This window comes from Anas acuta, chromosome 8 (genome assembly GCF_963932015.1).
Source record: "Anas acuta chromosome 8, bAnaAcu1.1, whole genome shotgun sequence".
Lineage (NCBI taxonomy): Eukaryota > Metazoa > Chordata > Aves > Anseriformes > Anatidae > Anas > Anas acuta.
This window is the reverse complement of record NC_088986.1, coordinates 11139556-11155163: the sequence shown is the minus strand read 5'-3', so window position 1 is coordinate 11155163 and position 15608 is coordinate 11139556. Positions and strand designations below refer to the sequence as shown.

General features: G+C 53.8%; 1 protein-coding gene across 16 annotated transcripts in view; it reads left to right on the top strand.

The window, feature by feature from the left end:
• The window catches only part of PTPRF (protein tyrosine phosphatase receptor type F), a 364796-nt gene that overhangs the window by 325158 nt on the left and 24030 nt on the right, over positions 1 to 15608 (top strand). For 11 of the 16 annotated variants that reach the window (XM_068691018.1, XM_068691015.1, XM_068691017.1 and 8 more), the window contains 6 exons: positions 1255 to 1508; positions 2207 to 2297; positions 4609 to 4821; positions 7581 to 7735; positions 10906 to 11021; positions 13740 to 13772. In XM_068691018.1, the coding sequence (XP_068547119.1) occupies positions 1255 to 1508; positions 2207 to 2297; positions 4609 to 4821; positions 7581 to 7735; positions 10906 to 11021; positions 13740 to 13772 (862 nt within the window). The remainder of the gene's footprint in view (positions 1 to 1254; positions 1509 to 2206; positions 2298 to 4608; positions 4822 to 7580; positions 7736 to 10905; positions 11022 to 13739; positions 13773 to 15608) is intronic. The other 5 variants (XM_068691031.1, XM_068691025.1, XM_068691023.1 and 2 more) reach the window with 1 other exon arrangement.

The window sequence follows — 15608 nt, the reverse complement described above, 5'->3', positions numbered from 1 at the left end:
TTGCTGCCTGCATCAGCCTGAGCAGCAGGCTCAGCTGGCAAGAGATCTGTTTGACTTCAAGTAATTTTTCTTCCACGGAGCTGTCTTCTCTCTCTCAAGGCCCCCGTTGGAGAGAGCACATTTTGCTGTGTGGTCTCTGCCTGTGGTGTGTAATAGCTGCCGTGGTTTAACATGCTCCACTCTGCCCTTGCCCGTTTTTGGCACACCGTGGCTCTGCACCTCTGTCAGGCATCCAGCGCTCCCCTGCCACGCTGGAAGGTTGCCCGGTGGAAGGAAGCAAGCTAGTTTGTTGCTGCTGGGGCACAACCTCTGCTCCCCCCAGTTCTCTACACACCGTTCGTCTCTGTCTCTGGGATCTCTCTGAGTTTCTGCCTTTGCAGAGCCAGCACTGGGGTTTGGGGGCATGGGGGTTGTTCTAGCAAGAGCAGGATGGAGCTTCCCGGGACAGAGAGTGCCACAGCTGCCATGCCTTGGGCAGGGGTAGGTGTCTCTGAAGCAGGACGAGGACAAAACATCATTAGCGGAGGGGCTGGCAGCCTGGGCTTTTGGGGGGCTATGTATGGGGGGGTCACCCACTGCCCTGGGCCACCGATGGCCCTGCTCTGCCTGCCCCCAGCCCCTCGCTGCAAGCGCGGCAGCGAAAAGCAGCGCGGGTCCCCTGCGTGGCACCAGCATCTGTTGTCATGGTGACGGGTGTCACACCTGCGGAGCCGCCATTTGTTTCGGGTACCAATTTGCGAGCCCAGCGCAGGATTTGTCAGCTCGTCGGCGAGGCACGAGGCACGTAACCCCCCCGGTCACCTTGCTGGGAGGGGGAGGCTCTGCGCCAAGCGCTCCATCAGCTGGGAGGCACGGGAGCGGCACCGATTTAAAGCAGATGGGATTTCACACCGAAAGCATATTGTGTGCTGTAGCCTCGTGAGACGAGGAACAAAAGACCCGTTCAAACCCACACAGGGGTAAAACACAGCCATCTGCAGCCCTTCCCCAAACCGGCACCGAAAGCGGCGCGTGTGGCACTGCCAGGCTCTGCCCAGGTGCCCCCTCACCGCCCTGCGGAGAGCGCGGCTCAGCCCTGTGCTGGGGGCTGCTCTTCTTTAAGGCAAGATTTATGGCTGTTTACGAAGCGCAGGGTAGCTGAACCACCTGAGGGAGGGCCCGGAGCCAAACTGTCGGCTCCGCCGCTGCTATTTTGAGCGTGGGTTTTCATCAGCGGCTGTCGGCTGCATGAGCGTGTCCTCTTCCCCGTTTCAGATTCTGTACAACAGCCAGAGCGTGGAGGTGGACGGCCACTCGATGAAGAAACTCATCAGTGACCTCCAGCCGGACACGGACTATTCTTTTGTGCTAATGAACCGCGGGAGCAGTGCTGGGGGGCTCCAGCACCTCGTCTCGATCCGCACTGCGCCTGATGTCCTGCAAAGCAAACCCATCGCCACAGACAAGTACATCCAGGAGGGAAAATTCACGCTCAGCCTTCCCAAAGTCCAGACCACCGTGCCCGTTAGGTAGGTGCTGTCCCCAGCTGGAGAAGGCAGGCTGGGGGGGCTGGAGATAGGGAAAAGCACAGGGCGAGGCTCTGCCAACCGGCCGGGATTGTAACTTAGGAGGGAATTTCAGAGCAGGCTGCAGTACAGAGCCAGGCATCTGCCCGTACCGTGGGATCACACTGCTGGCTCTTCCTGAGCAAATATTTATGTGCAATAAAATTAAGACAATTCTCTGACAGTTTGCCCTTGCCCTGGTGGGTATACTCCAGATGCTACCAGCAAAAACACAGTTGAGGATCAGGAGGGACTTTCTCTGACACTGTATAATATCCTTTAAATAAATAATGCCTAAAGCCTCAAGGAGATTAAAAAAGCGAGTTTGTAGAAGTCTTATTCGTTACTGTGGTATCCTTGTGCTGAAGCACAATTCCCCCAGGGTTCTTGCTACAATCCGATTATATAAATGTCCTTCTCGCAGCTCCTACACCACCCTCTGGAGCACAGTCTGTAGATCTTCATTAACCTAATGAGCACTAACAGGAGTGTTCTCTTCTCTGGTGCAGCTGGAACGCTGGCCTCTTCCTCACTGAGCCCTTCCACTGCTTAGAGGGCAGGGAGTGCAGCAGGTCGTCTCGGGGAGGGATATGACACGTTACTCGGTGACCTGCTGGAGAGATGACTTAGGGTGCAGTGCTTATGCTGTCCTTCCTTCCCAGGTGGTACTACATCGTGGTCGTGCCCGCGGATCAGAGCACCAGCAGTCTGACTGCTCGCTGGCGGACACCTGATGAGATGGAGCTGGACCAGGTAGGAGCCTGCAGCAGCTGCTGGAGTGGAAGGGGCTCCCAGTGTCATGTGCAGGTGTCAGGAGAATCTCATGCAAGGGGTTTGTGGGCTCTTTCTTCCTCACACCCACCATCCACACAAAGCAATTAGGAAAAATTCCAAGAAATCACACATACAAATTCACAGAAGTCACACACAGGTCCATTAAGAAAAAAAAAATAGTTGTAAGGTTGAAGCACTGAGAAATTACGAAGTGTTAGAAGATGCAAGTCAGCCCTTGCTTATCATTAATCTTTAATTACGTGATTGCACAGCCTTTTCCATGGGGTCCCAGCTCATTCCACGTATGGGTGGATCTGTTCTGCATGTGAAGCAGAGCTGTGTGATGAAGAACTGCCATCCGTAGGCCTCCTGCATCATTTCTTTGCAGAAGCTGGAAGTTGTTACAAGAAAGAGAAGACTAGGATGAGAAAGGATGGTTTGATTTTGTGCTTTAGATAGTTAAAAAGCTATCCAGAGGACTGTTTTCTACCTCTGATTGTTTTACTTAGACCTGGGCAAATGATTTAAAACAGCTTTTGTATTAGCAGCCACTGTCTTGGTTCTTTTTGGAGCGCTCAGTTTGAGATGCTGGAGCCTTAGTTGCAAAGCCTAAGCATCCCCAGCTGCAGAGAAAGTCAATAGGAGCTCTACTGGATACAATCAGTGAAATAAAAAATGCTGAGTTTTCTTTAAAAACAAAACAAGCTTTTCAATTTGACAGTCAAAATTAGTGGACGTTTTTTACATTAACGTCCCTGTGCCTCTGTTCTCCATCTGTAAAATGAGGATAATCGCTTTCATCTCACCTCATATGGGTGTTTGGAAGATAAGATCGTTAATGTTTGTGAAGCACTTGTAATATTACAGTGATCAGCACCATAGAAAAGCCCACGAGGAAATTATTAATTTTGTCTTCTGAGCCGGGTTTGAATAGTAAGCAATAAACAAGGCCTCAGGCTGCATAATGCAAAGAAGAAAGCAAAATATGGAATAGCTGCTCTTTGATTAAGCACTGTCTGTCCTGTGTATTGAGCAAGGCAGGGGAGTTACAGAGAAGACGGTCTGTGACCATGTAGTCAAGGATCGTAACATGGTGCCCATACATCAGACAGCTGAATTGGTTTTGCACAGGTGATGTTAGTCCTGACATTTTCTCATTTTTGAGGATCTGAACTGTGCAAGCCTAGCACTCCTTTGGTGCAGGCTTTTGGTGTGTTAGGTGTAGAGGTGGCAGCAACATCCAGCAGCCTCAAGCACAGCTGGAGCCCCATGGTGTCATACACACAGCTGTGCTTTCTGCCGAGAAACAAGAGGGGAGCAAACTCCACCATGCAAAGGCTACCCTTCTGCCTCTTCCCCCGTGCTTTCTCTAACGTGACTGTTCGTGAGAGGGCGAGGATGGACTGATGAGAGGAAAGAGGAGGGAGTGCCTTACCGAGCTCTCCTGTCAGAGGGAGTGAGCTCAGCAGCACAGCTTTGTGTGCACGTCACTGTCCCCAGCCCCACCGTAGCACTGACATTCCCTGGCTGCCCTGACAATGCTGCACTGATACATTCGTGTGTGAAATGTATTTCATGCCTCTTTCTTCATTTTAAATTAGAATTTCTGTTCCGAGCCTGGTATTCGTTTTTCCTCATTAGAAAAACATCTTTAAACATCTGAGAGTCTTTTTTAGCAGTGTAATTGAATTTTTGTGTGTTTATATCCTTTTTCATGAATTTGTGGCAGACTATGAAATTTGCCATTTTTACTCTGAACATCCCATGAAATCTGTTATCACTCCGTGATTTACACAAAGTTCTGCCTGCAACCCAGCAGCAGGTGAAATATTGAAGCACTGACAGAAGGGATAGACACAGCAAATGTCACTTCTTGCCTCTACGTCAGCATCAGCTGTAATTCATGTCCAGTGGCCGTAGAGAATGTGAGTTGCTGTCTGTACCAATAGCTGGGCCACAAAATACGTCCCGGTTCCCTTGCAGCCCACTGGGATGCCCTGACTGGGTGGCAGCCAGGCTGTCCCAGTCCTGCCACTCCCTGTCAGCATCCCAGGGCTCAGGGCTCACCCAGAACCGAGAGGTGCACAGTGAGGGTCTGCAGGTGGGTGCCCCAGCAACACCTAAACACACACACACCTCCCTCTGGTTTATTTGTACCATGTCCAGATCAAACCCAGGGTCTTTTCCTGCCTTCCCTTCCTCCCTGCTGAGTCCTCCAGCTGGTGAGGGAGCAGCGCCAGGCGGTGCCACGCTGGGCGAAGCAGTACTGATGCACCTTGTTTGTCCCCAGCTGCTGGAGGCCATCAGCCAGGGGAGTCAGAGCAGGCGCCAGCGCCGCCAGGCAGACAGGCTGAAGCCGTACATTGCTGCTCAAGTGGACGTGCTGCCCGAGACCTTCACCCTGGGGGATGAGAAGAACTACAAAGGTTTCTACAACAAGCCCCTCTCTCAGGACCTGAGCTATCGCTGCTTCGTGCTGGCCTCGCTGGAGGACGGAGACACGGTAAGGGCTTCCTGCTGGGGAGGGAGGCACAGCCTTCCCTAGCAGAGCTGAGGGGGCTCAGTGCGGGTGGGAGCCTGACACGTGGTTGGCATGGGAGAGTTCCTACTTCTGCTTCGCTTCAAGTAAATGCCTGGGGAAAACAGCCCCTGGAGCCCCTGGTCCTTCTCCAGCCAGAATCTCGCTCCCAGCTGGAAAAGCAAACCTGCCTCCTAGCGCAGGGCTGGCAGCAGGGTGAGCTGCACACGTGCCTGCTGTGTAGAGATTCTCACTCCCGTGCCTCCCCTTGCTGCAGGGAAATGGGCCATGCTTCTGTCAGTAATGTGTCACCGGGCTCGTGGGGCCTGGGCATGTGACAGGGAAGGGAGCAGCTGGTGCAATAAGCAGGGAGCAGCGCGCTGAGACCTTGCATCAGTGTCCAGCTGTAAACAGGGAGGGCAGGAGTGGCGGTGGCAGTGGCTAGTGTGTAAATAATGGGAATAATAGAGATGTACAGAGTCCTTTGGTCGGCTTCCAAGCTGCAGCTTCCTTCCTCAGCCTCATTTGCTTGTAATGGCTCATTAGGGCTGGTCAAGTTCTTCATTACTCATCCAGCTCACGTGTTCTTGTGGCAAGATGTGCACGCTGGTGAGGGGAGGAGAGTCACAGATTAACAATAAGGTAAAGCAGAGGCCTCGGGGTATGCTGTCCTGGCAATCCCTGTCAAGAAGAGATGACCGTAACCAGATGATCCCAGACTAACATCGTCTCCTCCCTAGCAGAGATCTGCCACAGCCCTCCGGTGAGCCACCAGCAAGCAGGGTTTTCACGCTCTGCTCCTACCTACCACCTTTCCGCATCCCCTGCTGCATCACACACATTTTCATTTGAAGCATGAGACACTCTCTGCAGGGCTGTGCACCATCTCCCCCGCTCAGCTCCTCTGAGATTGCTTGCTGTGTCTCTAGTGTCAGCAGGCAAGTGTGGCATTGGATTTTTTAAAGCAGAGGTGGGGTGGGTGAGGGGTTGAAGCACCACCTGTGAGACCAGGGCACCTGCACCTGTCCTGCCTTTGGAAATGCCACCGAGATAACAGTCCCTCTGATCTCTTTGGCTTGGGACTTCTCTTGGAAGGAGCCATTTCCAATGTGTGCCTGCAGAAATGTGAATCTTGGCCTCCTGCACAAAGCTTTTGGGATGGATGCGCGTTACCTGGCTGCACGGAGCGGCATCCCTATAGCCGTTCCCCTACCTTCTGCAGCTTGGCCTTCCTGGGCAGTGACGGGTAAAGCCTCTGTGCCTTCCTTTCAGAGCAGCCCCCTGCCCCTACAAAGAGAAGCCCCCGGCCTTCTGCCCTGACCTCTCACCTCTGCTGGGGCATCTTCTGGTCTCTGCCAGGCTCAGAGCTGTAGCTGGCCCCTGTTAAACCAGGCAGGTAGAAAAAGGCCAGCGTGTTGTAGTGGTCCCAAGCAGATTTGATGTAAGAAGCAGGAGCCATCAGCTATGTTGGGGTCATTGAAACAGGCTCTGGTAGGGCTGAGACGTTTCACAGACAAGGCAGGAGCCTCTCCCTTGGCCCCACACACCAGTGTTGTCTCTGAGCACTGATAAATCTGAGGAGAGCAGCTACGATGCTGCACCTGTGCTTGCTGCCAGGAGGATGTTACAGGGAAGAGCATTTTCTGTGCTGCACACGTGTGTGAAGCCAGCCTGGCTGGGATCAAGGGCACCTCTGAGAGGAGACCGAGATGTGCATTTGTGTGACACCAGCACACTTGATTCTTCTCTTTCATCCCCTCACATGCACGCAGACATGGAGCGCATGGCTAAACTTGGACCTTAAAGCAGGCGATTTATAGATCCACGGTCACCTCTTTGTGACCAAAACCTTCGATGGCAAGAGCAGAGCATTCCTAGGTCCCTAATGCAGGGCAGCAGGTGCTGCTCAGAAGCCACAGGCACTGAACCGATGCAGCTCTGGCCCTCTCTAATAGGGGGGAAAGGATTTCTTTTTGCAGCGTTTAACCCTTCTGACCCAGCGAGGCTGAGCTGCGAAGGGACACCACGGCTACGTAAGCCTTAGCAACAGCAGCAGAACAAGCCAGGTGCGGGGTCATTTTTCTGCAGGAATGGGTTGGGTCTCTGCTAATCCTGTCTTGCTGGTGGGGCTAGCAAGCTGTCCCTCCAGGTTATAAATCACCGGGCTGCCAGAATGCAGAAATCTCTGGAAAGGGGCCTGTGAGCATGAGCCCCTTTCCAAGGTCTGTTTATCAGAGCAGAGACACCGGGAAGAAAATGTTCCTGTCATTTCGTTCCTTGAAGAAAACCGCCTAGCCCAGCAGGGGTTTTCCTAATATAGCCCTGTCCTGGAGAGATGTGTTGATATCAGCACAGCAGGTATTATGAACCACTTAGGAATCATCAGCCAGCCCCACTGTGCAATTGGTTGGGATTCAAAAGCCTGTGATTTGGCTCCAAGAGAATCCAGGGCTGGCAAGTGGCTCTTAGCTGGGCTGCTCCAGTTTGGCACCTCGGGGCCAAGTCTGCTGGCCAGAAAGTTGCTGGCACGGGAATGTTTCACACCAGGAAGAGGCTGTTAGTGCAGCGTGACCTCTGCTGATGCTGAGGGAGGGAGGACTGTACGGTGTGCTGCCGGGGTTTGAGAAGCATCACCATTCCCTGCTAGCCAGAGGCAAGGGGAAACCTCTGTTTCAGGGATGCGGCTGCTGCTTTAGCCTAATGGATGCTTGCTGTTCTCTCCCTCTCCTGCCGGTGCTGTTCAGAAGAGATACGCAGCCAGCCCCTACTCAGATGAGATTGTGATGGAAGTGTCTTCAGCCAAGCAGCAGGACGAGCCAGAGATGCTGTGGGTGATGGGACCTGTCCTGGCTGTGATACTCATCATCATCATCGTCATCGCTATACTCCTCTTCAAAAGGTGAGCTCCAGTCCAGGGCGGTGCAGTTACAGCACGGGCACGACAGGAGGTGGCACCTTCGAGACTCCTTCCAGCCTTCAGATGGGGGGTGCCTGGTAGACAGTCCTTGGTGGTCGCAGGGAGGAGGAAGGTCTCCTTTATAAAAAAAAGGCTGCTTTATAAAGATTGCAGAAGGACTGGGTATGCAGAAGGTAATTAATACCAGCCCCAGGACACAGAGCTGCTTGTGGATTTTGGAAACCTGTGAGCAGTGGGACAGGGGAGAACAGCAGCTTTGTCCCTAAAGCCAGTGTGACCACTCTCTCATCTCACAGCTTGGATTTGCAGCACCAGGAACATCTGTAGTACCACTTACCTGCTGAAATTGCCTGCTAGATCTCTGGCAGGCGCCCCCACTGCTGCGAATTTTGACAGGGGGACATGGTCTTAGTGAGAACAGGGCGTGGATGTGACAGGCTGAAATCAGAGTAGGAGCGCTTCTCTTGAGGCCCCTGGGTCCTGGCTGCTGCGTCCCTGCTGAAGCAGCCTCCTGCTCACACGTAGCAGAGCAATCCTGCCAGAGCTGTAACTGGTGCGAGGCGATTGTTAGTCCTTGCAGGTTGCATTTGCATGTATCTGCGTAGCCTGTTCAATTACACTCGGTTATATTGTCTATCAGCTCAGCTCCAAGGTTCTGCTCCTCCTGGACTCTCTATTTACTATTTATGTGTATCTGTAGCTTGGGGAAGGGAGCTGCTTTTGTTGTCTGATTAAATGGAGCTCTGCTGTGCATGTGCAGTCAGTGCCTTTCTGTGTCAGTGATCATCTCCTTTCTTCTGTTTCTGCTCTTCCCTGGATCTAGTAAACAAGAAAGGTATGAATCCATTTTATCTTCCTGTTTTGCTAAAATTTCAAATCTATTTCCCTGTTTAAATATCAAGCCTGGTGCTGGTAAGGGGCATCTTTGTTTTTGGGAGCTCAGGGCTTGCCAACACTGGGGGTTTACAGAGATGTTGTTTCCTCAAAGGCATCAGCCTCCCAGTAATTGTTAGCCCCTCACAGGCTGACGCAGGGAGATGGTTCCAGTGTAAAGACTTCCTAGATTGTTTTTGCAATTAAATTAAAAATCCAGAAACAACAACAGCAGCAGTTATAGGTGCTTCTTTGTATTCTCAGTCACTTCAGACTGAGAGCTGTTGCAGCAAGAGTGCAGGTGCATTCTTGCATTCTGTAATGAGAAAGCTTTAAGCAAACACCAGGCAATTGTAAGAAACAAAGTGTTGGCTGATCTTTACGGTGGGAAAATGGCCCCTCCTTCTCTGCCCAGGGAGTCTGTACCTGGGCCCCACAGATGCTGTGCCCACCTTGTTTTAGCTCTGCTTTAACCCAGCCTGGTGTGGGTCGAGCACCATGAAGCAGCCCCAGCCCTCTGTGCTTACCCTCAGCACTCCTGTCCCTGCTGCATCCTAGCCCACGCAGCAGCACCTCCGTGTCCAGCACCACCTGCGTGCTCGGAGGGATGCTCTGTTATCCTCCTGCTTTTCTCCCGGCGGTATCTCTGCTGCATATTCACAATTTCAGATCTACAATGGGAACGAACAGAACCTGAGTAGCAGTAGCTAGCTTGGGATCTGGAGGTTTGTTTAGCGGTGGCCCCAACTAGGCTAATGAGAGAGGCAAACATTAATGATACGCCGTGCCCATTCCCCAGCAAAGCTAGGCCACCTTGCTCAAGGGCTCAGGGACTGGCACGCAGTAGCACATGGCACATCCTGCTATGCTCCTGAGAGGAAGAACAGCGCTTTATTTGTTTGCCATGTATTTTTCTTCCCTTCTATCAATGCTCTTAGTCTGTCGGCTCTTTTGTCTCAGTCCAGGCAGCTAGGAGGCTTCTGAGGTGTGGAGACACCTCTGAGGTGTTGCGAGCATTGTAAGACTCACAAGCTGGTCCTCCCCACTGAACCACCCCAGTGCCTGATGCAGCCACGGGCTACAGATGGAGCTTGCTCGCAGTCTGTGCTTCAGAGCAGGTTTCACTCATGATTTATGCACGAAATTTTACTTAATTTATTACCAGTAGTGCCAGCCCAGCATGGGCAGGGGAAGTGATGGTGCCCTGTGCCTGTTTAGAGCATTTCTGATCATGGGTGGTTCAGGGCCATCACCATCCAGAGCTGCAGCTGCCTGTGTGCAGAGCATGGCAGCCCTCGGGGTGCTTCGAAATGCCTCACAGTGACGGGGGAAGCAGACACTGGCTGTTGTGATTTACAGGGTGGTAAACGTGCTAGTGTTTGTGCAGACGAGCAGTGGTGCAGCTCCCTCTTTTGCAGAAAGCATCAGGTCAGCAGAGGGGTTCACCATCAGGCAAAATCCATTTTCAGGCTGTTGCCAGGAGAGAAAATCTCTGCGTATTATTGCTGCACACTCAGCACCTTGGCAAAGCACCAGGATCAGCACAGGCTCAAAAGAGTGTCCCTGTCCAATACCCTTCTGTACTGCACGGGAACATCCAGTGTACTTGTAACACAGAGCAAGAAGTGGGACAGAGAGAATTGCTAGAAAGCCTGTTTGCAGTATTAGATTGTCCTTAGTATTCACTTGTCCGCTGCTTGATTGGATCTGTCCCTGCCTTGCCTGTGAATTCCAGCAAGAGCCCGAGGTGGTGGCATTGCTTTAGGCATAAATATAGCATGAAGAGACAACAGTGTATTTTATTGTTCCATTAATACACGCCTTGGGTGCCTTCAGCCATTCAAGACGTATATTAATGGCCCAATAAAACACACCCTGAAGAGCCTTTACACTATTATATTACAGTGTTCTATATTTAAATATGTCTAATACGTGAGAAAAAAAAAAATTGGATTATATCCTTCCACTACAGGAAATAGTTCCTAGAGGGAGTACAAGGGAAAGAGATCTTGGATCTATCAGCTTTTTCTCTAGTAAATGTTATGCAGAATATCACATTTCAAATGTCTCACTAATCAAACCTCTGCCATCTCTGAAATACAATGAGTCCTGTTCAGAGATGGGAAATGGGAGGCACAGAAGATGTGACTTGCCCGGAGCCCCAGGGAGCCTGGGAGGGAGCTGGGTAGCTGGGACATGGGCACACAGACTCCTTTCCAGGGTGGCTTGTGCCAGGCTCTGCCAGAGCTCACCTGCTTGTCTCCATCCTCTGTCTACAGGAAAAGGGCACACTCCCCCTCTTCCAAGGATGAGCACTCCATCGGCCTGAAGGACTCACTCCTGGCCCATTCCTCTGACCCGGTTGAGATGAGGCGACTCAACTACCAGACTCCAGGTAGGAGCAGCAAACCCCCTCGTGTCCCACCTGCCCCAGTTCCCCTTCACCAGGTCACCATGATAGAGGGGGAGCCACAAGCTTTCCCTCAGCAACTCTGCACCTTCGTGGGCACAGGAGCATAGATGGGGCTTAGCCCAGGGTTATCCAGGTAGCCACTCTGCCTGCCAATCCTTCTCCCTAGCCCTGTCACAAGGCTGGGAACTTGGATGGGGACAGCCCGTGTGTGTTCTGTGTCAGGTCCTACACAAGGCTCACACACAGCCAGGGCCAAGTGGTCACCGTGAGCCAGGAGGAGCCCCCGTACAGTGCTGGGAGAGCTCGCAAGCGCCCGTGCCCACGTTGCTCCCAGGTGCTGCGCTGGCTTGGTCCAGGCTGGGGCTCAGCGCTGATCACTGCTGGTGTGGTGCTGCCCACAGGGGAGGAACGGGGCGGTGGTGAGCTCTTATGCTGCAAGGGTGTCCCAGCAGCTGTGTCCCGGGACGTTCGGTGTGCTGACACTCCTGCTCTGCTCAGCTCAGGGCGAAGAGCTCCCTGCAGCCCCCGCTGCTCCCCGGGCAGTGCTGTTGCCCAGTGAAGGGCACTGCTGGTTTTGGTGGCCTCAGTCCAGATGATGGCTCAGTAACAGCTGTTGCTTTCTCAGTCTGACTGTTCACTGCAGAGCATCTCCAGTCATGCCTGTGCTGGCCTCCGGTGCCTCGGGCTGTAGCTGTTTGCCAGCCTGCAGAGGCAGCTGTACTTCCCACTGCAGAAAGGTCTCATGCTGCTGCTTTGTGTCTGTCTGTCTCTGATGGCACTGAAAGCACAGTGCCTGTCATTGTAGCGATCAGAGGCGGGCTCGCCCCAACTCATTCAGAGCCTTTCAGAGAGCCTGAGTCCTAGATGAAGTGGAGGAGGGCTTGGGTTTTGTGATGGAGGGAGCAGTTAGCAATAAATGAGGCACAGCGCTCTTCTAACTTGCAGCTCCTCCTGGTCTGTAACCTACTTTCCTTTTCCTCCCGCTGCTCATTCAGCTAAGAGCTTTCGTCTAACAGGGGAGTTTTGAAGGGGCCATTTCCTGGTGTAAACATGCTGCCCCTGGGAGGGAGGGAGGGCAAGCGGAGCCTTTCCTCTTGCCGCTCACAGCGGTCTGGCTCGGCCCCGACTGCGGTGGCGTGGGTTTCACCAGCACAGCTCCCTCTGTGCCAGAGCAGCTGCCAGAGGAATTACGTCTCCCAGGCAGGACCGATGGCAGCTTTTGTGGGTAGGATGAAGCAACAGCCTGGCAGTTGTCAGCCAACCTGGCACGTTAATTGGCCACAACAGACCAACACAGGAGGAAAACACTGTAGGAAGCAAGGGAGGCACCTGCAGCGGGGAGAGAACATCTCAACAGGCAGTGATGGCAAGCAGCAAGAGATGTGGGGATCGCACACAGTCAGCAACAGCTCGCGGCTCCTTGGGAGGAGCGAGGTGTTGAACAGGGCACCTGGTCAATGGGCAGGGTGCCTGTGTGTGGGGACTGGTCTCTGTGACGTGTCCCACAGCCCAGGGACACGGGGGACACCTTGCTGTGTGCTTGTGGTTCACGTTACGTGGAGTGTGAGAGGTCAGGCACCTGCTCCCTCTCCAACAAAGAGTTTGGGTGTTTGCAGCAAGGGCTTCCCTTGCTAGAGCTGTAGGAAGGGTCAAGAGCTGCCATCAGAGAGAGGGGACATCCAGGAAATTTTCCTTTCCCACCTGTACCTAAGAATAAGCCAGAGATACCGGCTCATTTGTTAATTTTCCAGATCTCTCTGGAGAGATAAAAACAACCCCAAGAGCCCGGTTTGCTGGAGGCAGCAGTGCCCTGCGATGCTGCCAACCGGTGCTCCCCACCCAGTGACAGCACCACGTCCCCCCCCATCACTAATGAGGCTCTGTGGGGTGGAAGCAGGTGTCGTGTGGCTAGAAATGACTGTTCCAGCTCCTGACAGGCTTGTACTCGTTAACGAGGAGGCACAAAAGCCTGCGAGCCCAGCAGGCCCGTGCTGCTGCCCCTGTCACCCGCCAGCAGCCGAGGCGGTGCCGCGGGGGTGCGCTGACAAGAGGTGCTGGCCACTGGCCCTGCACGCCTCAGTAGCCAGCCTCCCTGCCGGAGTGTGCTGAGCAGGGAAAACCTTGTTTCATGCATAATTAATTGGGCTACTGTTATTAAATATTAAGCTTTCTCATTTTCGTGGGTCTTACTTCAGACAGAGGTTGTTTCCCCGCTCTGTACCAGCTCACTGCTTCGCTAAGTGGCTGGCAGGACGTGGGACCGGCAGTGTCCCCGTGTGCCATGAAAGGAGGCTGGGTTGTGCTGCCCAGGAGCTGCAAGCCAGCTGGAGGCTCTGGGGCACCGAGCAGAGGTAGCTGGGGCTGCGGGCAGTCCTGGCCACCAAGCAGCACAAACCTCCCTGTACCACCATCTCCCTGCCCTCCCCTGGGGCACGAGGCCCCAGCCAGCGGTGTGCAGTGGGAACTGGGGCTCTCAGCATCAGCTGGGGGCCTCTGTGCCCGCTCCCCGCTCATACCCACACCGCCACTGGGTTGGCAGCATCAGAGTTAAAGCCCCGTTCAGGAGGGAGGCTTCTGGTGCTGTGCAGGTGGTGCTTTCCTTTGCATCTTCACCTCTCTGTCTTTCCATTTCTGAACCTCTGCGATGATGACTAAAGGCTAATGGGATTTCTGTTCTTGCCCCGTTTCTTTTCTTTGCAGGTGCCAGTGTCCCCAGTTGCCCGAATATCTCAAGTTAGTTTTAACTCCTGTATTTATCTTTTGACACCTTTTGCTTTTTCTTTCCCTTTCTCTCTCGTCTCTGTAATTTCTGTTTCAATGTCATGAAGGTCACCCTCACTCACAGCACACTGTAGATCAGCAGTGATTCCACTTTGGGCCACGACGCGCGGGCCCCGTGGGTACTGCGTGCACGGCAGCACAGCGGCTCCCACAGCACAGCACGGTGTGGCAGGAGGGCAGGAACTGGGTGCCGGGCTGCCCCAAGGCTCCTGCGGCAGCCCTTCGCCTGCCAAGGGAGGCAGTAATAACAGCACTACGGGAGTAACTGCCCCTTTGTCTCTTTTTGCCTTGTGAGCTTCAAGTTCACTCTCAAACAGCCATAAAAGTGTCTGCTCCCTGCCGAGTCTGGGCATCCACACTCAGGAATGGGAGAGGTAGCACAGATGCTTCCCCCAGGGGCAAAGCCAAGGGCTTTGCATGCTGCAGCCCTCCTAGCCTGGCAGAGAGCTCGACCTTCTCTCGCCAGAATCCTTAGAAGAGCGTGTAGAAGTCTGGTAGTGTGCACAAAGCCCATGCAAATTCCCTCTGCCTTACCCTGCACCACATGTGGCTGTTGTTCCATGTTCACTATAAGAGGACAGCGACTGCCTCTTCATCCCCTTCTGCTCTCACAGCTCCTTTGGTGCTACAACACTCCTTCGACTAGCAAAGCTGAATTTTGGAGAGATACCCTTGAATTTCTCAGCAGAGATGAATGTCTGCAGCTCTGCCGTGGTCCATGGCTCTGCTGTGCTTCATACAGGACCACACTGGGATAACCACATGCTGTGGTTATGTTTCAGCCTTTCTTCCTCCAGCCCCACACTTCTGCCTTGGTCCCATGCTGTTCTCTTCATTTACTTGCTCAACCAGAGCAGCTCGGCGCTACAAAGGCTGCTCCTGAGCTGCAGCCTCTGGAGCTGGGCACCAGTGAGCAGAGTTTGCAGAAACCACAGCATCATCTTCATGGGCCCTGCTCAGCCACCTCGGGGATCCTGGTGGCAACCAGGGAAGCACCTGCAGGAGGACCTCAGCACAAGGCAGAAGAGGGCTCCCTCCTTCCCCACCTGTCCGTGTGCTGTCCGGCCACCCGTGGATAGCCCCGCACTGACAAGTGCCGGAAGGCTGAGCACGTGGTGGATCAGAGCTCGCCTTTGTGCAGCAGTGGCAGGTGCTTTGGGCAGAGGTGTTAGGAGCCCAGCTGGGCAGCAGCTGCAGCGTAGCGTGCAGTGACACTTCCCTGTTATCACCTAATGACTTGTCACCGCTGTGTAAAATGCACATACCCAGCCTGGGGACTGCTCCATCACCTCAGCGGCCCACCGCTGCCATCTGCGGCAGCGTTCAGGCTCCAGAGCCATCGAGGAGCTCCTGGCCATGCTCCAGCCCATCTCCCTGGGTGTGAATCAACAGCTCCAGCCTATTAATAATCATTATTTCCCACGTGGGGGCTCTGGGAAACCCACAGAGCAGCCGATGGAGTCATGAGCCTTGGGATTTGGATGAGCCAGGCTTTGGATGCGGTGTTTCACAGCCGCGTTCCTGCCAAGTCACCATCTCAGCTTCAGGGAAGGAGGTGGCGATGGCTGAGCCCTGAATCCCAGAGCTTGATGGTTTGCACGTCCCAGCCCGGCAGAGCTGGGCTTTGGGCCCTGGAGCCGGCTCTGCCCCGGCCACGGGAAGGCACCGAGCTGCCCGGCAGCGAGCAGAGCTGCCCCTCAGCTCTCAGACTCGTGCCACCCCCGACCCGGGGAGCAGCAGTTCCTCCATCGGGTCATTCCCACCTTTCCCCAGCTCCCCAGAGGACAG